This window comes from Ochotona curzoniae, unplaced genomic scaffold, assembly GCF_017591425.1.
Source record: "Ochotona curzoniae isolate NIBS_2020 unplaced genomic scaffold, NIBS_Ocur_1.0 contig_3432, whole genome shotgun sequence".
Classification (NCBI taxonomy): domain Eukaryota; kingdom Metazoa; phylum Chordata; class Mammalia; order Lagomorpha; family Ochotonidae; genus Ochotona; species Ochotona curzoniae.
The window spans coordinates 1,523,897-1,546,173 of record NW_024465859.1 but is presented as its reverse complement, the minus strand read 5'-3'; the positions used below and the strand labels follow the sequence as shown (position 1 = coordinate 1,546,173).

The 22,277-nt window shown below is 38.9% G+C and overlaps 1 protein-coding gene across 3 annotated transcripts in view; it reads right to left on the bottom strand.

Moving 5' to 3' along the window:
• NELL1 (neural EGFL like 1) overlaps nt 1-22,277 on the bottom strand; it is an 824,967-nt gene that overhangs the window by 691,543 nt on the left and 111,147 nt on the right. For 2 of the 3 annotated variants that reach the window (XM_040980278.1, XM_040980279.1), the window contains exon 4: nt 13,699-13,869. The exons of the other annotated variant lie outside the window; for it this stretch is intronic. In XM_040980278.1, the coding sequence (XP_040836212.1) occupies nt 13,699-13,869 (171 nt within the window). The remainder of the gene's footprint in view (nt 1-13,698; nt 13,870-22,277) is intronic. 3 annotated transcript variants of the gene reach the window in all.

The window sequence follows — 22,277 nt, the reverse complement described above, 5'->3', positions numbered from 1 at the left end:
TCAGTGCATGGTAATTACTATGGTTGCAACTAGCTACACAACTGAAATAGGACATGTGGATCCAAGGGCAGGGACTCTTGGTTCCTTTCCCATTTACTATAGTCTCTGCTGTGGGTGAATGGCAACAGGGATGCATTAAAAGGCAAAGTGGTAAGCTAGAGAATGGCAGGTGAACACTATTTCCTATAAACGGATAAAGCTGTCCAGACTATCCCAGGGGACACAAAGCAGTCTTCATCCTTCCTTAATATACTTCTGCTGCAAATAAATAGCATATCAGGTCTACACTCCATTAAATAAGGGAAGCAAGCTGAAGAACAATGTGTTATGTTGTCTGTTCTGTCACTAGGGAAAATATGTGAGGTTTCATGTGCTGGCTCAATTGGCTAATCCTCTCCTTGCACACATTGGGATCCTGTTTGGATGTCGGTTTGTGTCCTGCCTGCTCCACTTCCCATCCAGTTACCTCCTTATGGCAGGATGACCCAAAGCCTTGGGATCCTACCTTCATGAGGGAGAACCAAAAGAAGCTCCTGGCTCCTAGCTTTGGAATGATTCAGTTCTGGCTTGCAGCCATTTGGGGAGTGAACCAGCAGACAGAAGATCTTTATCTTTGTCCTTCTCACTCTAAATTTGCTTTTCCAATAAAAATAAATATTAAAAGAGAAAAGAAAACATGTACATGTGCAAAGAAAAAAATCCATGGAATAAGAATGAAACTATCAAAAACAACCTCATACACAACGAAATTAAAGGCAAAGTAATGAGTATATCATTTTACATATGTTTCACATTTCATACTCGTTTTTAAAGAAACATAGCCATCAATAATCACAATAAGTTATACCAAATAGTATGGGAGACTCACAAAACCCTGCCCAAAATACTTCATCTAATGGGCTTGATTGGACATCCTGACTGTGAGCCTCATATGCCATTTTAGGAAATAGACTGACAGAATTTCGTGACAGTGATATGTCACTGTGCAGGCAGAACACATGAACCCAACTGTGTTTGCTCTCCAGCAGGGGGACATACGTCCCCTAATTTTACCTGTGATCAGTTTATGTTGGTACCCTATCTGTAAATTACCTTCTCCCCAACTCTCCACTCCTGCTGACATAGGCTACATGTAAATTCAACTTGAGGGCAAGCATGATTCACTTTGTGCCGTGAATCAAACCAAGAAAGCACCAAAAGCCTTATATAAATTAACTGTTTTCCTTAGAAAAACACAAGCCCTGAATTTTCAAAACAGAAGTTCTAGGATTATTTTATCTTCACCTTCCCTTGTGCCAAGATTCACAAAGTACAGGAATGCATATATAGAAATCTCCTATTTATTCAAGCATTTGCAGATATCTGCATGCTGTGGACATGTAACAGTTGTATTGGTGATATAGTACAGTTCTCAGGGTGCTTACAAATAATGGAAAGAACAAGCATCAATGAAGTTATCAGAAATCCCTCAGTTCTAAAACAAAAGAAACACTATCTTCATTGCAAAAGGGTAAAACTTTTTAAATAAGTAATGCTGAGGAACAGTGAATCTATCATTCTAAATATAGCATATGCAAAGGTTCTGTAGCTTGAATGAATATTATCCATTAAAGGAACAAAAACAAAGTGTTTGAGGTAAGAGAAAGACGAAAACTGGTGCAAGATGAAATTGAAGAAAGGAACACAGACGACACTAAATAAAAATTTTGCACTTACATTAAATATGGTGCTTTGGGGTTTATCCTAAAACTTATCTGGAGGTCATTAAATGGGTTTCATTACATGCTCAGGTGGGAAGGGAGTATGAGTTTTGGGTATGAAATCCTTATGTATCATAGCAATATCCATGAAAAACTGCTGCCTAGGAAAATTACTCAAAATTCCATATACTATCTACTCTGTACTGTCGTTTAGTTCCTTCAGGCTCTAGTACATATCTAATTAGGTACCAATAAAAAAAGCAATAATGACAACCGTCCTCCTACACCAAAGTCTTCCACTGCTCAACCTTTTATTTCACTGCCAGTAGTTTTTAATGGAATCTTGAAATCGCAAAGTCACCTTAAAAATACACATACTTTATCATCTCGAAATAGTGAGCATCAAAATATTATATTTAAAGAGTGTAAAACTACATACATAATGCTGGAGGCTAGTGAAATGACTCTATTCTACATTTAAAGAAATGGTCAAATGACCCATTGCATTCAGTCATTTAAGATGGTCCTTTGCTGATTACACATCAGTACAGAAATGCCTGCAAGGCATGAAAATCATGTGCAAACAATGAGCCACAGCTGATCTGGACTGAAGGAAGGAGCCTCCCAACACATAAAATTCCAACAAGAAAAGTTTTCAAGCCTAAAACCAGTTCCATATAAACCTTTTGGAGTTTATGGACCAATTGACCTGCAACAACCGAAACTTGTAACATGGCAGGTTTAGGCCCAACAAGGAAGTAGCCTTGTGAGGTGAACACACCCCAGTGTCAGAAACTAATTAATAAAATTTAGCCTTTCAGGGGTTTTATTTTTATTGTTTTATAAATGTGATACTTTGTATAGCTTTCTCTTCCAAAACAGAGTCAGAAAAATTGTCTTTCCATATACCAATGGGGACAGAAAAGGAAGAGAAGGTGGAGAAATAGGAGGAGGAGTAAGAGGAGAGGAAGATGTGTCTGCCAACCCAGAGAAGGATGTTTGACTCCCCGGAATGGCTATAGCTGGCACAGTGAGCAGGAAAACAGTAGAAAAATCAGCTCCCTGGAAGAAGGAATAAAGACCGACGACCCCTGGACTTTGACTTCAGTGTGCCACTGATTGAGACAAGTGATATTTTCCCTCAGTACTTTTAAAATCGCCATCTATAATGAGCAAGAATACCCATCTTGCAGGACCCTACTGACAATCAAGCAAATATATGAATCTTCTCTAAGGAAATATGAAATATAGACTTCAATCAGTAATAATTGCATGAAAACCTGAGTTTTGCTCCAAAATTCTCCAGCTTCTACTTCCAAAGCATCAGTCAAAGATGGCACAACAAAACTGAAAGGCAGTTCTAAAGAATAAAGTTAGCCAAGCACTTTGCTAAGGACATTCAAGGATTAATCACAGCCTGGGGTTGTTTATCTCCAATGGAAACAAAATTCCATTCTAGCAATACAGATATTTTGAATGTCCTAAAGATGACAGCAGATGGCCCAAACCTGAAGCCTCTAAGTTTATATGTGTGAAATTTGCTGTCAGGAAACTGATCCCCTCAGGCTAATAGAATCTAATGAATAGGGATATGACATGACATTCCAGAGAAGAGTTAAAGGCAGTATCACCCAGGCTCTTTAAGGCGAAGAGAGAGTATTTTCAGTCTAATTGCCAAGGAAAACCTTGCTGTGAGAGTCCAGGCACAATAACAAGCTGGCTCAGTGGTTCTAGTACCCCTTTTGGAAGAAACACTCACCAAGAGCTAAGACAAGGAGAAAACAGTTAACTGAGTTGAGGGTTAGGGAAGGGAAAATGGACAAAGAAATCTTTCCCTTTCAAGCCTCCTCCCATCACATCCCAATTCCAGTGCACACCCTAAAATAACTAACACAGGCAGCCATAAATCTGTTTTCTCCCATCCATCCACTAGCACCAGCTGCTATTATTTATAATGGTAGTTTAATTAGTTTCCAGGGAAATGGATGAATTTTTTTTACAGTGGTGTAGAAAATCACTTCTTTTCAACAACAATAACATCAGCATCCCTGGAAACCACTGTTATTCTTTAAGAATTCTTTAAGAAAAGCATCATAGCTCGTGCACTTTTACTCCCCAACACTCCTTTCCATAGATAAAGGATAAAAGGAACACAAATAACTGACAAACAAATGCATATATTTCTTTCAGAGAAGGCTCCTTCACCAATATTGTTCTGCTTTGACTTTTTATTTTTTCCACTTGTTTATTTTTTTTAATGACAATGCATATCCATGAAAAGGTTTGGAGTGAAATCATAACAATGAAGTTTTTTTCTACCAGAAAATATTTTTTCTCTTGTACTGTATTCCTCATTCTAAAGGCTCATGTCTATACAAAGCAAAAACAACACAATTGGACCTAAACACCTGTTGCTGATTAACTCGGAATTGTAAATGCATTCTTCTTCTCCATCTTCTAATACATTCTAGGACTCATCTGTGGGTCCTCTGTTGTTTTCAGTTGTTGAACTCATCTTTGGGTTCTCTCTGCTGTTGATTTTGTTTTATGGCTTTTCATTTAAGGGAAAGTATAGTACCTAAGTAGTAGACTATCACATTCAGGTGTGAAGAAACAATGCAGTGTGCATCTCCACCTCCAAATCAAAGATGGATGCACAATGACATTGTTAAATGTATCTTGACAATATGATGCTGAACTCTGCCACTGTTGAGCTAGAATGTCAGGGTACACTTAAAAAGCAAAATGATAGACTTATGACTGTTTTTAAAAGACTATACTGTTATAATAATATAGGGAAAATCAGTGGAGTAGGGTATTTGGGAAGGGAGGGGAAATCACAGGGCCCATGGTACTGTATCATGGAATAATAAAATAAATAAGTTTTTTTTAATAAAGACAATAAACATATTTTAAAAATCCCTTCTTGTTAACATACTGATCATTTCAGACACCCAATAAACCACCAGATAAAGGAAAGATCAATTGCATTTCTTATTAGCACTTTTCATTTGCAACCTGAAGGCCAAAGAGTGCAGGTTGATTTGGGTGGAAAAAAAATAATGGGTTAATTTTATATTCACTGGGATAAATCCTTTTGCCTTCTATAGCTTATATTGTGGTCATAGTTAAGGCATATTTAAACCCATTATGGAACAGGAAAAAAAGATGGAAGTTCTTGAGAAGATAAAATTATGAACAGGTTGGTGAATTATGTCAATAGAACATAGAGCAAAGTTAAAGTTCAAATCTACCTAATGAAGTTGAAATGAATAAACCACAGGAAACACTGCTTGAGTAGCAGTGTAAGGTGCTCAGCATGAGACATAGAGCACCACACAAGCTGGGCTGCCGTAATAATTAAACAGCCATTCTTTCTTTTTCCCAAGAGTGCATTACACTGCACCTAGTTCTTAACCTTCATTCCTACTCCTGTTATTTAAATCTCTGTGACTTAGCAGTATCAAAGGCTTTTTGTCCTTTAGTATTCAGAGGATGTGTTATATTTTTCAATGGCACAAACTATCCATCATCTGTTTGCTACAGTACATTGCTCTTTCTTGTAGGTCACCAAGGTGCCAAGGTTTCCAAGGCCAGTCTTATCTCCACAGGAAGCCCACTGTCATATGTCTGGGAAAGAACACTTTGGAAGGAAGAAAGAACACAAGGAGGGGGAAAAAAAGATTCCAACATCCCTTAGCATCTCAAAGTGTATATTCAGCATCTCTTCTAATAAGAAAGTAGGCGCATCATAGAAAGGAAAGCTGGGCAACATTTAGGCCAAGTAGGATTCATCTTGGCTCAATAGCAGCATGCTACACTGATAAACCACATACAAATTCAGGCGATTGTAAAACGCTGCTTGTCCACAGCAGAAGTACTTTGTGACTAGGGCAAGCAGAACTGCTCCCCAGTACCCAGACTGAAATAAACACAAATATTAAAACAAGCATTGGAATGATATAGAATCAGAGAGGCCCAGAAGGCCAAAGCTGAAAGGGGCATTAAAGGTTATCTACTCTGAAACTCACATCATACTGAGAGAGCTAAACTCAGAGGTGGTCAATGAGGTGCCCAAAGTCATACAAAATTGAACAATTTCCTTTCGGTTTTCAATCCAGAACATTTTTTCAAAGTCTGACATATTGATTGATTGGCTTTAAAGGCATAGTGACAGACTGGGAGATATGACACAGACAAAGGGCTCTTCTAAGTGTTGGTCTGCTTCCAAATGCTTAGTCAGGACTGGGCCAGGCTCATTACAGGAGCCAGGAAATCCATCCAGGTTGGCCATGTTGGTGGAAGGGACCCAACTACATTTAATATCATCTACTGATTCCCAAGAACATCAGGCAGAAGCTGCACCAGAAGTGGAAGCAGGGCTCAACTCCACCCACTCCAACATGGAATAAGACATCCCAAGCAGTAGTGACATTCACTAGGCCACAACTGCCCAATCCAGAACATTTTTTTAAAAAAGAGTTATCCACTTCCATTGGCAAGTCAGATATACAGAGAGAAGGACAGAGAGGAAGATCTTTCGTCCACTGATTCACTCCCCAAGCGGCCACAATGGCCAGAGCTGAGCCAATCCAAACACAGGAGCCAGGAGCCTGCTCCTGGTCTCCCACATGGGTGCAGGGTCCCAAGACCTTGGTCTGTCCTTGACTGCTGAGCCAGGAGCCAAGAGCTTCTCCAGGTCTCCCACTCACAAGCAAGGTTCCATGGCTTTGGGCCATTCTCGACTTCTTTCCCAGGCCACAAGCAGGGTTCTGGATGGGAAGCAGAGCCACCAGCATTTGAAACGGTGCCCACATGGGATCACAAGTGTGCAAGGCAAGGACCTCAGCCACTAGGCTACTGTGCTGGCCCCCCAGTTCAGAACATTTTGATGTTGAATTGTCTGAATTTTCAAAGAAAAGAAGCAAACACACACACACACACACACACACACACACACACACACACACACACACACACTGAGTCTATCTATAGGGAATTTCAGAGGTCCAAAAAATCATTTAAAATGGATATTCTCAGCTAACAAAAGTTTAATCTCTAGAGGAGCTACATAATAGAGACTAGCACACCTAGAAGTGAAGACACATTTCAGCACGCATATCTACTCCCAAATAAAAGATGGACTCCTGATGAAGCAGGTAAACACATCCTAACTTTAGGATGTCGGACTTTGTACCAATGTCTACACCTACAATGTTGGGATACATTTAAATAGCAGAATGATAGACTTGTGACTATTGTTAAAGGGCTATTCCATTACAATACAGGGAAAAACGGCAAGTCGGGGCGACAATGGCAAAGGGAAGAAAATCTCTGAGCTTATGGAACTGTATTATCAAAATCAACAAGACTGCTGAAGAGAGAAAACAGAATATCAGAGAATAAATGAGATGCTTGAAGTAAAAAAAAAGTTTAATCTCAAAAAAAAATAATAATTTTGGATCATGACTTACACTTCTGTGCCCCTACAAAGCAATACAAAAGGAAAAGAGGCCATGTCACATTTTCAAAGACCATTCAAGAGCAACAAAAGATCTCATTCCTTTAGAGATTTTCTTCCTCACCATTCATCAACTACAACTTTTTAAACTGATTCTCCTTATATCGAAAACATGTACCACTATGTTTCTCCACTGATTAGTGAGCTAAGACAATCTATTCAAGAACTCTTCCTAGAACCCAACAATCAGAATAAGTTCAGAGACCTGATGGGCTTCAAATCACACATTGCACTAAGGGTTACAGAACACACTAGAATCTAAATCCACAGGACAAAAGCAATGGCTTTTGCAGAGATTAAATCAAATTTTACTCATTCCCAGTATATTTTAAAATCTCCCCCACATAATGATACATTTATAATACTTAATGATGTTGTATGTTCATACAGTAGCTTGAAATTTTCAAGATTTAGCCTGCATTCTCAAATATCTAAACTCTTATAATATCCCTGGGGTAGAACAATACTATCAACCCCATTTTACACAGATGATCCTGACACAGGAGTGAATGAATGAAGACAAAAATTAGCACTTCAGCACTCCTGAATCATTGTATAAAAATCATATTTCATAAGTAGCACAAACAAAATCACGGATTCAGAATTCATTCCAGTAAAAAGAAAATCACAGAACTCATCTGCCTGGAAATGAATTCTAAAACCTAGCTTTTCATTCCCTGTTCATCTCTCTCCCATACTTTCTTCTCTGCTTCTCCCTATAGACCTATCCTCACTGCCAGTTTGATACTATTCATACACACACCCAGCTCTCAGAAGACCATGATTGGACTTGAATTTCTACAAAATAAACTTTGCTCCAAGCCTGACTCTCATGTGACTGGCAAGCCACATCGTAGCAAAGCATAAGGCAACAAAAAAAATGTCATACATATTCATCCAGAATAGTAAGAAATTGAGCAGCTTTTCCACATTCCCAGGTGTTATTGCTGTGATCTCCCAAACCTGATTGTCTCTACTAGGAATCTAGCAATCTATCATTTACTACTTTATGACATTTCTTGTACTGTTCTCTGATATTGTTACTTAACTTTAAGCATGTGTATGTGCTATTACCCTAGACTGCATCTCATCCATCCCTAGACAGATTATCTGGAGCTACTGTGTTAGTTGTACACGAGACATTACAACTTCCCTATTTTACTTTATTTTAGAGGCAGGGAAAGATCCCATCTACGTCATCACCTCTGAAATGCTTGAAATAACCAAAGACAGAGCCCACACCGAATCTAAAAGCAAGAGCTTCCACCCAAGTTTCCCATACAGTTGTTGGATATCAGACTGCTTTAAAGAGCACCTACTGCCTCCCAGGGCAATATCTGAGATAACTCCAGCAGGAAGCTGGAGTTAGGAGTTGGCAGGTGTTCCAACCAGAAACTTCGTCAATAAACCCAAATGTCCCTGTCCTATTTTATTTTCACAAATTTCATGATGACTTTGTATGCAGGCATTTCTGTTCCTAAAGTAAAGAACAAGTCAATCAGAGATTGAGATTAAGCATCCTGACCTAGCACTCTGTAGTCTTTGATATATATCTCTTAATTTCTCTCCTCATTTTATAACAATGTTTGTATAAAACCAACATACTACATTTTACATTTGGTTTAACTACCATAAGAAATGAATGTATTTCAATAACAGGATGTTCGTAATCTTCAGTAATTCTCTGAAAGGAAGATCAAAAATCTACACATAAAAAGTTACTCATCTTCTGAATTACTTTGAAACTTTGGAAAGACCTCTTGAATTACTGCCTTACTTTGTAGTTTGTGGTAAGTATATTTTCTGATTCTATAGGCTTTCAAGATCAGTTGCATGAAAATAATGGATTTTTCTGGTTAATATCTTTAATAAATACTAAAATACCATAGGTTAAAAGTAAAATCTAAATCTGTATATTGTCTAGGATATAATCCCTGAGTCAGCTCCCTGTGAGGATGATAATCAAGCTACGGGTGTGTGTGTGTGTGTGTGTGTGTGTGTGTGTGTGTGTGTGTGTGTGTGTGTGTGTGTGTGTTATGCACACCTCTATAAATATGAACAAAGAAAATGAGAGGTGAGAGCACTGTTTAAAAATGATAGACTATGCTTCAGATATTTTTTTCAGGAGTGAGGCTTAAGGAGGTTGGCTTAGGGTTCAAGAAGTGCTGGTCAAAGGCCAAGTTCACACATCATTTGTATGAAACTCAATAATGAGTCTATCTCTTAAACACAGAGGAGTCAGATGCACTGTCACTCCAATGTCAAGACACTACAAGTGGATTTTTTTCAGTTCTCTCCAATGTTCAGTTGCTACTGTGAGCCGTCAAATCAGTCTGTTCTTAGTGCTGAAGTTTTAGCCCTGGCTTTCTCCTATTGGATCCAAGGATCAGGCCCAATTACTAGCAGCCTTGATGGTTTCACATGAATTTAAAATGACATAATTAATGAGCCTTACCTTCCTGATAACAATAAAGAAACATGAAGAAGATATGTATGCAACACATACATGCATTCTAACATCACACAGGATCCTTAAATCTGCATAAGTTCATGTGTGAAAGATACAAATAACCAGTCACTAAATAAAGGGAAAGGACAGGACATGTGGGAAAGATTGCTCAAATACTGACTATAGATTTTGTTGGTGGACTTGATTCTTTGAGTAAATGGGGAGAGGCTGCAAAGTGAGCTGAGGACACAAGGGAAGAATCTGAGGGAAATTAGTTCAGGTCCTAATCTAGGCATTATTGGCAACTATTCACATAAAAGTCAGCTAAAAACAAAAAACTCATGGCAATGGAGATAATCAGCTTGCTCACCCAATGGAATGGCTCTTTTTATGGGTCTATCTTGAGGTGATCTGTTCCCCACATATTGGGAGCTTCTACCTAGATGAGGCCAAACAGCTGAATCAAGGAAAAAAGCATGAGTCTCAGTAGCAAGCTGAATGTGTTGAGCTACTGACTAAAACAGCAGTTGCTTTTCTTGTGAAAATTCATGCAATTAGGTTTGAAAAAGTGTTTCTCAATGCTAACCTGCTTTAAAGAAAAGAAGAATCTTGTCACACTAAAATTTCTCAGAGCAACTGACTAGACTGGAAAATTATTTTATTTGATTTTAGATATTTTTATAGTCTGTGTAACCTTCTGCACCACCTCTCTCCTGGGAAAACCCTCTGATGTGACTTTGATTCTGTCCTTTGCAGTACATTTCATTGGCATACTAGGGAGGAAGCACGGAGAACTGAAAAGGTTAAGGTTTGGGAGGTAAATCCTAATTCAAACTTTGGTTTTATGTTTATTATTTTATATCATCGGAACCTAGAAGTTACTTATATTCTCTGAACATTTATATTTCCAAATCCATAAAACAGGCCCAATAAAACCATCCCACCAGGCTAAGTTTTCTTATGCCTGGCATATTACATGGCTTATACTAGCAGCTCAGTAAATATACGTCCCTTCTCCCACACACATGCAATGGGGTTTACATGCGACATCTTTCTTAACAACTCCAAAGATCAGCAAGATAATACAGATAAGAGAAAAATATCCTAAAAGAACAACCTTCTCACATTGAATCAGGCTCTTGGCTTTGCTCACTATTCTAAATCTAATGGCAATGAGCCTCACTGTTGAGAAGAATCAGGTACTCATTAGTCAGACTTGGGCTCAATTGCTGGGCTGAGAATGCCCAGTAGAACCAATTCTAGGAAGGTGACCTAGTTCACAGTGTTGGACAAACATCTTGCCACATGGATTTGAACTTCTGCTATCTAAGTTATATTAGTGCAGACTGGAAAGATATTTGTGATGTTTACTTTTTGCCTCAGATACACTCTTTCCTGGAACCTGCATCCTGCTTCAAATTCTTGGTTTTCCAAGCTTTCACTTATTTTTTGCAGCCTGGTCTATGCCTGAGCTTCCTGCTCCACTATCTCAAGCAGTGGTTTTGAAATGCCAGCCTATGCACCAAGGTTGCTGGCATAAAAACCATCCTGAGAGGTTTTGAATAATATGCCTTCTCACATTCTACTCCCAGGGAATCTGATCCAACAAAGTCAGAAAGAGGGCCTGGTTAACCACACTATACACAAATCATTCTTATGTGCAGTTAAGTTTGCAAATTATGCTTAGAAACTTTTTTAACATGAAATTCAAAAAGTATCCTTTAGGACCTTTTTCCCCCTCAGTCTATCCCAAAAAAATGTATTTTATATTTTGCAGGTTCATCAACAATTTCATACGTGCTTCCCCTTCAATATCTTAGGTAAAGGACATTTTATGCCATAAGCCAAATTTTGAAAAAAAAAATCAAAATTTAGAAATGACTCCATCTAGTCTTTATAAATGTTTCTGACCCTACATATTATGGTTGCAGATCTGTCATCCTCCTCCCCTTCTCCTGAAGAGAGGCATGGTAGCTATAAAGGATATACAGTCAATTAAAGTTTAGAAGCAGAACCAATGAACCATCATTATGTGCTGAATAAGTAATAACAAAACCACAAACAAAACCACTAAAGGCCAAGTATTACCCTAAGCACTTCACACAGTATGCCAGTTTCAACATTCCCAATTATAAATATAAACTGTTACATGCTGTATAACAATGGGGTTATATATAATGAAATGTATTTTAGGTGATTTCAGCACTGTACAAACATTGGAGAGTATACTTACACAAACTTAGATTGCTACATCTTCATTAAGTAATACAATTTTATGGGACCACCATCACATATATATGGATTCCATTCTTGACCAATTTATTATCATGTGGTGCAAGACTACACTAGCATTATTATTCATGCTATACTCATGAAGAAACTGAGACACAGAGAAAGTAGCCTGCCAAAATTCACACAGTTAATAAGTGGCTGAGGAAGACAAAAAAGCGTAAGACTTCACAGAAATTAGGGAATTTGTGAAGGCATGAGACTGTAGCAGAGACAGATATTCTCAGGGAAATAGATAATAAACCTTTTAGAAGAAAGAAGGAAAAAACTGCACAAGAAAGAAATGGCATTGTCAGTTGGAAATTCCTAAACTAGGGTGTGGGAGCTTCTTTCGGTGTTTAATCAGGGGCACTAGCAATGCCCTTTCTTTGCAATCCCATTTGAGCAGCACGTAGGTGGAAGGCCAAGAGAATTAGGAGTGCTACCTGACAGCTCCCTTTGGTTTTACAGAACTGAAAAAGTCCAAGAGCTCTTAAAGGTATAACTGGAAAGGATAGCTAAGAGCTGTCTTTACCCAGGCTGCCCAGCCCAGGTATTCAAGGTACAAAGAAGACACAGCTTCTGTGCCAACTCTGTCAAACACGTATCATATATCTAGTTCAAGCCATGATTCCTCATACATGCAGGAAATATATTAAAATAGATAACCTCAAAATGGACCAAGAGTTTTCAATATGGTAGACCTTCCCTTGATTGGCACTAGCTTCCAGATCTTCCACTAGAAGACACTGTTGAATCAACATAGCAAATGCACCCAACCATCTCCTCACCAATATGTGCAGTATAGATTACTGACCTTGGATTATCATTCTCTTGAATAGTTCTGAAGGGGAGGCTGTTCCCAATGTGTTTCTTCTTTATCCAGGCCCAACAGAGCAAATCATGTTGAACAATCATCCTAACTTTGATGGTACCATTAATGAGAACCAGTAATACACAGAAACCACATAGAATGCCAAAAAAAAAAATTCTATAATTGAACTCAGATCACTATCATAAGCATTCACTGAGGTCTGGGAAGATCAGATTACCTTTCATCACCAATACCTGGCTTCTAGCCACAGATGATCCAACTGAGACCTCACCCTTCTCCAGCTATCAGGAAACCTGTCTACAGTGACAGACACGGGAACCTCTTCCCACGCCAATTTACTACATCCTATGTCAACAGTGCCCTTGACATCCTTAGACAAACTGCATCCACTCTGCAGAGAATGGATGACACCAAATTCAAAAGATTCTACAGCCTCTTTAAAAAGTCTCCATTTGGAAAAGATATTTTAGCAAAGCTGTGCTTGATGAAGTGAAATGGAATTAACTGCTTCAGTAGTCCAAGCTCCTCAGATTCATTCTAAGGTAGACTGGCTTATTCGCTTCCAAGTGGAATGAGCTCAACAACAATATATCACAGTTAACTGTGATCACAGTGCCATGGAATTTCAGCCAATGCCTGCAGCACACTAAGGTACACTTAATATTCCCCCATCTGTAATCAACCTTTTCTACATTTGTTCCTAATCACAGGATACAGTTTCATTTTAATGAACTGTTTTCTTATCTCATTACAGTTGGTCATTCCATCATGCTTAATGGTGCGTTCGGTAGGTTAAATTACAATTAGGGTCCCTTGGTTTTTGTTTCCCGGCTAGTCTTTGTGGGATTCGATATTTTTTTGTCCCTTCTCATTGCACAGTTTCAAGGACAGAAAAATCAGAAAAAAATCAAAGACAAAGACATACCTGTTGCAGTCAACATGGAGCAGGAGGTGAGAGGCACTCACTGATAGTGCAACCTTGTGCCACTGTCCATCTGCCAGCCTGTATGGAAGTGCCTCTGTCCTGGGCTTCCCATTATGAATATAGTGATACCGAATTTCATCCCGCAGGCCACTGCTCTCTATTTCAAAATAGCTGTATGAAAAGGAATAAAGCTTTGTTTCAGTTTTCTTCTAGATATCACTTTATTGTCTATCCCTACCACCTTAAACCAGCTTTCCCAGCAACTGAAATTAATTAAAAATAATATAAGAGCCATGATCTGAGATCAGTTGTATATGAATCAAAACCACCTATTGTCTGAAAGCCCTCAGAGTGACACCCTGAGCTCACAAAATACAGATAAATTGATTAACTGTGGTAAAAAGCCACAAGCTAATTAGTAAACCCAAGTGCAGTGTCTCACAAACACTTTGAGGTACAATTCAGGATTCTATTTCTATCATCTACAATTGGTCATTCATTTGGAACAGATTTATTAATGCTTATTTTTAGAACCCCTTCTTTACTTTTTAAGTCAAAAAAAGATAAAGAAAAGTCATGTTGAACATCATGGATTGGAATAAGTTATAACCAGGAAGAGAATAATACATCCTTTTATCCTCATAAAGAGCTGTAAGTAAACAGCAATCCCTAGATGATAAGGGGAGATTGAAGCTACACACATATGAAACAGCATTTCAAATTTAAAAATGGAATGAAACATAAATTGAGAATTTTTTTTTCCGTTCCTAAAATTCTCCTCATGTTTTCCACACCCATGAGAAATTCTTACCACCACCCTTCTTCAGACATGAACCAGAACTACTACTTGCTCAGCTGGCAGAACTGCTTAAGTCTCCTATGCCTTTCTTCTGCAATGAGTCCTCAACAATGGATTTGAGCTCATCACCAGACATTATAATAAGCATTTTATATACATTTTCTAAGTTACCACTCACAAAGTCCTATAGGACTGGTATTATTATCCCTTTCTAAACTGAGGTTCTTGGGTTAAATAACACACCCAAAGCAGAAATGAAACCCAGATCTAAGACTGACATTTCATGCATTTTTAATAAGTTTATTATTCATCCTAGGGGCACAACAACCAGATGGCAAGCACAAAAACTCACTCAGACAGCTAAAGAGATCCTCACCTAGACAGGTCACCAGATTTAGTTCCTAGCTGTGGAAGTACCTGCTGTTTCTTAAATCCTCTGAGGTGGTCTGATCCCAGTACCCAGACTGTACTTAATCTAAAAGTCAAAATTCATCCTCTCTCAGACGAAAATGAATGTACTATGAAATTTAGCTTCTATTATGCATGATTCCCAAATCTCATGTCAGAGAACAAATGCATATTTCTTGTTCATCTTTCACAGGGGATCTTGCATAAGGAGCATTTCATGGGAACCAGAGAACCAAGACCAGCTTCCTGCCTACCTCCTTTGCTTTACTATAAAGAATCAATTCTAGGGTCATAAAATGAAGAAATAATTCACACTACAGCAACTAGAAACTGGGTACAGATAGAGACTTATTAGTAACAAAGAATTTAATACATATTATACGAATGAAAATGAGAGAAACTGCAACATAAAACAAATTTGCTTTGGGGGAACGCTCCAATTTTCTTTAAGCAGTTGGAATATTTGAAGAATCAAATCATAAGAAAGCTTAAAAGTCAAGAAAACCTTAAGGACTATGAGGTCATTCCTTAATTTATTCAATTCATGCTTACTGAGCATATATAAAAAGAGTAAAAGAGGATTTAAAACATTAATCCTGTCCTCCAGATGTTGCGAGATGAGTGAAAGGAGAAATAAAACGTCTTTCTCTCCCCATGTTCCCCAAACAACAGCAAACAAAGATATCAAGTATCTTAAGGAACAAGAGAAATTATCATTTAATGAGTGGTTGCCTCATACCAGGGTGGCTGTCTTACACCAAAAATATGCAAAGTACTTTCAAAAATATAATACATTTAATTTCTTTAAAGTATGTAATATACCTTTCTACAGAGTAGTTTACATATAGACAGAAATATTAAATGCCATTCTCAAAATCATCCAAATTCTATATTAGGAAAGTAATACGGTCTTATATCTGAGATCTTAACAAGATTTTCACATCATAAAAAAACCTCTCAATGATTTTATTTTGAACAATAAGTGATTCTCAGGTGAAGGGACTTGAGCTCCAAAGGACTTCAATCAATGAAAGTAGGTCTGCACATAGAGATGACCTGATGAAATTAAAAGAAAATGAATCAAATGCATTTAAACAGATGTAATCATTATTCCTAGGGCTACGGCCTCATTGAACACATGCTCAATACATTTCGAGCAGATATTTAAAGATCATTTTACAAAGTGCTAGAGCAAGTGGTTATCTTGAGATAGTCACAAATATATAGCTTTGAGAAAAGAAATCTGTTCTAACGTTAGGCAAATGGATATTTGTATCTTAGGATAAAATTTCCCACAGAAACATGAGCATATAAAAAATAATATATCTCAAACAATTGGTTGAAAGTCAAGATAATGTGCTTTTGAAGCTATAAGTTAGATAAAAGCTAAAGTGGCCTTTCAGATGAAAATAACACTGCCTGGCCTGGAAAACAGTGTTTCAATGAACAAGAGTATTATTTCCAGAAGTTATCCCACTGCTATTGGAGATGTGAGGCCTAGAACTGACAGCAACTTGGAAAAGGTGATGGCCTTTGGGATTTGGTCATTCCCAGATGGAAGATTCACAATTTGTAGGAGAGCTTTGTTACTCAGAATATTGTCTACGGACCAACCAGTAGCACTGCTACAGAATATATGGAAATTCAGCCCATTGGATCCACTCAGGACTCACTGAGTCAGAATCTAAACTTCAGTAGTCCTGCAGATGATTCACATGCAAACTGAAGTTCAAGATTCATTTAGTTTACACCTGGTGTTGCTTTACTTCCTGGTCAGCAGGTCACAATAAGACCTGCTGGATGATACCTGGAGGATATTGACCTGGAGGACGATACCAAGAGCTATGTGGTGCTAGGGACAGCGCAGGAGCAGCAGAACTGAATCTACACCAGTGTTCACTGATGTCCTCCCTGCTCAGCCCAAGTCCTCTTGACATTTACTTGAGAGTCTGGTGGGGAGAAGGGAGCAGCTGCATGAGTAATTCACCACCAGTAAGTTCTTGTGAGTCGCATTGCTCCATTTACTATTGGGCCTCAGCCGTGTCTGCTGAGCCAGTGTACTGCCACGGGTCTCAGAAAAGCTTACAAATATTTGAACAAAGCAGTGATGTTCCCTTCTTAATACTTTTTTTTCTTCTCAGGTAACCTCAGCTCCATCTAAACTACAATCCCCTCCTGGATATGGATTATGCCCTATTCCTCTATTCAGAGCCTTCTCCGTGTTGGTCACCACTCTCTGGGTAAGACAAAAATGGATTGATTTTCTATTTAAGTATAGCATCCAGGACAAAGGACATTTGGACAAATGTACCTTAATGCAGAGTGTAGTCACGCTATCACCTGTTTGGCTCTGAGCTGTGATCGGCCATGGGTGCATCCTAATACTCAGTTACGTATCATTAGCAAACAACACAAGTCTTCACAAAAGATACTGTGAACACAAATATTTCCCAGCCTATGTGTACAACACTGAGTTTTGTCATCTTGTTTTTTCTTTTATATCGACCCTTTGCATCAGTGCTAGTCAAACTGTACCCACAATTAGCATGAATAACTTTCCAAAGCCAGGCCCAGCACGGTAGCCTAGTAGCTAATGTCCTTACCTTGAATATGCCAGGATCCCATATGGGTCCCAGTTCTAATCCCGGCAGCCCTGCTTCCCATCCAGTTCCCTGCTTTGTGGCCTGGGAATGCAATCAAGGATGGCCCACAGGTTTGGGACCCTGCACTCCCATGGGAGACCCAGAAGAGACTCTGGGCTCCTAGCTTTGGATTGGCTCAGTTGCAGCCATTGCACCCACTTGGGGATTGAATCATCAGATGGAAGATCTTCCATTCTGTCTTTCCTCCTCTCTGTATATCTGACTTTGCAATAAAAATTAAATTAAAAAAAATAATTTTCCAAAGCCTATTCCTTAGCATTTGGCTTAACCAGTATTACTATAAGCTGATGTCACCTATCATGAGCTAACCACATTCCATTGTACGCTTGAGAAAAAAAGAAAAACCTCAGAAATAGTACTTCCAAATAGTATAGTTAGCTCAAATCAAACAAGATATTTTATTATTACACTTATCATTTTCTTCCAAATTGATACCAAGATATTGGTAGACTTGAATACTAAATATACTAAAAATATTAAACGGTATACAAGGGTAAAACAGTATGGTATCGAGTACTATTTCATTAGCAGGACAAAAAGTTTGGTAGATATAATGCCTGTTTTCCAAAATATTCTCTAGTATATATAAACTGCATGGGAAATCTATCACACCCCAGACAGTCCCAGAGTTATTCTAGTACCTACTTATAAAAGTAGCCTCTGTGCCTTGAACAAACAGTTGCTGGTGCGAGTAGGAGAACAAGGTATATCTGGGAAGCATACACACTCTCACTCAATTTCACTGTCTGGGAGGATGTTTAGGACAAGGAGAAAAAAGTCTGAATATCAACTACTTTTTACAAAGAGAAACTCGCCACCACATGTATACAGCGAATATCTGCGTTAGTGAACCATTTTCCCCAACCCTAAAAATCCAAAACACAATGAAAAAAATGAAAAACAAAAGTCAGTTTCCTACCACAAAGCCTAGAATTTTATGCAACATCAATAATAAAGTTGAACTCCTCTTATCAGTCACAATAACAATAATTAACAAAAGCAATCTGGCTAACACCAGTTGTGTAGTAACAGTGCATACTTCAGTATTTACCCTTTCAAGGGAGACTTTGTTTAGGTCTTTATAGTATACATGAAAATAATTCCTAGCACAGATTTGTGAAATGTTTATTGTTTTTGAAGTTTCTTTCACTTACATTCATTTGAAAGGTAGAGTTAGAGAGAAGCAGAGAGAAACCAGGGCTGGGGAGAACAGGGTTGGGGGACTCTTCTGTTTCACTCCCCAAATAGCTGCGATGGTTGGAGCTGAGCTTATCCAAAGCCAAGAAGCAGGAGCTTCAACCAGATCTCCCATGTTTAAGTACAGGAATCAAAGCATTTGGGCCATCCTCCACTGCTATCCCAGACCATAAGAATGGAGCTGGATCAGAAACAGAGGAGCCAGGACACGAAACGGCATTCATACGCATTATCAGTACCACAGATGGAGACTTAGCTTAACATGCCATGGCACCACCCCCAAATATGTATTTTGCCTTAACAGCATTCTTTTAGAGCTGACTACAAGCTGGGTAAATTTTTTCCACAAAAAAAATTTACTCATTTATTCCTCATAATAACCTTAAAAATTACTAACTTCTGTTTATTCCTGTTTTACTGAAGATAGAACAAAAGCATAGAGAATGAAATAATTTGCCCAAGTCTACATAGGTAGGCAAGAGAAGTGTAGAATTCAAACAAACACATTTGTACACAGGGTCCATGCTTAATGCAGCACCTGAGACCATGCTTTCAACCAATATCTCATTTTATGGGTAAAAAATTAAACATCTGAAGCTCATGTAGCAACAGTGGACAGCTCTATGACTTGGATCCGTGTTTGGCAAACATTAAGGTGATTGTTCCCAGGGGCAACACTCATTACTTTGTACTTTCTGCAGTGGTTTTTAAAATACACTAGCAATAATTTTGCCAATGATCTTAAATTACTATTATTATTATACTCATATTCTGTGTGAAAACAGAGGCTCAAAATGATAACATGTTTTGTCTGAAGTCACAGAACAACTAAGATTATAATCCAGGTCTGCTTATCTCAAAGTCAAGTTCTTTCCACCACATTATAACCCTCTCAGGGTACAGTGGTATGACCATATCAGGGTCAGAGGATAATAGAAATCAGGTGTGCTCAGCTTGCCTCCCACTATAGTCCCCGTAACTGCAAAAGTATGCCCTTGCACACCCAGGCGTTAACCCCATTCATTGTGTTCATCTCCTCACTCTGTGAGAAAGGCTACAGTTGCTCCCATGAAAGTTCTTTTCCCTCCCCAACATTCACTCACTGTTGAGAACATAAAGAAAAAAATCACAAGCAATCAGACAGTTGTGAATCCCTTCTCAGAATAGGAGTCTTAAGTAACTGCACCGAAAAAAAAAATAGTGCAAATAACACTGGCCTATACATACATATGAATTTCAAACTGAACAGGCTACAAATCTTCTAATTTGGGGTAAATCATATTCATGACTCTATACCATAGTTTGACTTGTGCAATAAACAAAATGATTCCATCTGAACCACAGATCCCTTTGAGTCTGTGGCAGAGGGAGAAGATGCAGCTAAAATCTCTTAATCAGAGCAGACATCCTTTACTGGTTGCATAAGTTGTAGCTTCTCCTGAGATTTCACGTGAATAAGGGACATTACTTAGCAAAGGATAAAACTCAATGACTGGCTGACTAGTTCGTTTCATTATATCTTTGACTTTCATGTCAACACTCGGGCTTTGGGCTTCTTAACAAGTGGCAAGAGAGAAGATGGAAGATGGCAGATGTAGCAGACAGAGCTAGTATCCATGTCCCATCTTTCTTCCTGGGCACAAAACTTTACTGTATTTCCCTACCCTATTGCCTCAAGAAGGCACCATGCAACTAGCTGTCATGAATGAAATGAAAGCAGAGGTGATATTATGCATCCAGGCCCAGGCAGCTAAGGGAGCATGCGTCTTATGGGCCTGTTGCAGATGGTTCAATGGAGGGTGCTGTTTAATGGGCAGTGGTGCCATTTGGTAGAATGAGGCTGGATTGTTAAATACTGCATTAAACAGAGATTCCCTTCCTCACACAGATAAAACTGAAATGGTATATAATACCTTGATTCATTATAAAGTTTTAAGAGTATTTAAAAAAAAAAAGAAAGACATAGCTGTGGACACAGTTACTACAACATTAGGAGGCATGAATACACTCTGCTGCTGTCCTGTGTATCACAAGTATCTGGCACTGGGCCCAGCGTGGTGGCCTAGCAGTTGGGGTCCTTGCCTTGAACATGCTAAGATCCCATATGGGCATTGGTTCTTTTCCCATCCACTTCCCTGCTTGTGACCTAGGAAAGCAGTTCAGCACGGCCCAAACCCTTGGGACCCTGTACCCACGTGGGAGACATGGAAAGAGTTCCTGGATCCTGGCTTCAGATCAGCATAGCACCAGCAGTTGCAATCACTTGGAGGAGTGAATCATCGGATGTAAGATCTTCCTCTCTGTCTCTCCTCCTCTCTGTGTATCTGACGTTGCAATAAAAATAAAATACATCTTTAAAAAAAATTATCTGGCATTAAGTAGTCCAATACTCTTCCCAACAAAATACATTTCCTGAAGTTAACCAAAACAATAGCTCCCACCTCACACGTTATTCTGCAATGTCACCTAGAAACACCTGTCAGTGAAAGGCTGGAATTATGTCCCATCCCGTTGGACCTTGGGTGGATTTGTCACTGTCTTAAGAACCAAAGTAATGCTTGGTGATTTCCAAGGCTGCTTCTAAATATGGTTTCTACTAGGTTTACCAGAATGCGTGTGCTTCGAGTGTTAAGTCACCTTGTAAGAGTCCAGCTATCCTGAGGCCACCATGCTGTTAGGAAGCTCAGACATATTGGGGAGGTAGCATGTAGGTCCTACTGTCAGCAACCCAACTGAGACCCCAGTCAAATATTAGATATGTGAATGAATACACCTCCAGATGGTTTCCCCAGCTGTCCAGTCCTCCCAGCTAGACCCACAAGCATTGTAGAGCAGAGATAAACCATCCCCCTGGGCTTTGTCAAAAGTACTGACTCACAGAATCTGCTAACATAAATTTGGAGCTGTTTTTATGCATCAATATTAACTGGAATACTCAAATTTCACATGTACAGATTTTCAATTTTGAAAACTAGAATTATAATTAAGAACATTGGGAAAGAGATAGAGGTTTAGGGAGGAATCACCATTCCTACACAACTAAATCATGGAAAATAATAATAATAATTTTTTAAAAATGTGTAGATAAAGAGATGATCTGCCTGGAAAGGAATTCAAAGAATTACCATTAGTTTATTCAAAAACACAGAGAGTGATCGGCTGTGGGGCTGGGGCAAAAAAAGCTCCCTGCAGTATTGCAGCTATGGGGGGGTGCCCCAGCCAGGTCAGACCTAATGCTGGGAACTAACACCAAAGTTACTGTCACCAGGTAGTGACTGAGTCCTAGGCTTTCAACGGCCAGCACACCAAGTGGTGCCAGGCTCTGCCTGCTGGCTGCCCAGTGGCAACCTCTGCGATTTTTTGGATATGTCATTGCTGCCTAGGAACATCCAAGGATAAAGCCAGTGTGAGTGTAGGTGAGGGATGTATTCTGGGTGATTCCCAGCAATGGGGTCACAAAACTTTCTGGCAAGCATGGGAACTGAGACCTGGTGGTTTGGAGGGGAGAGTCC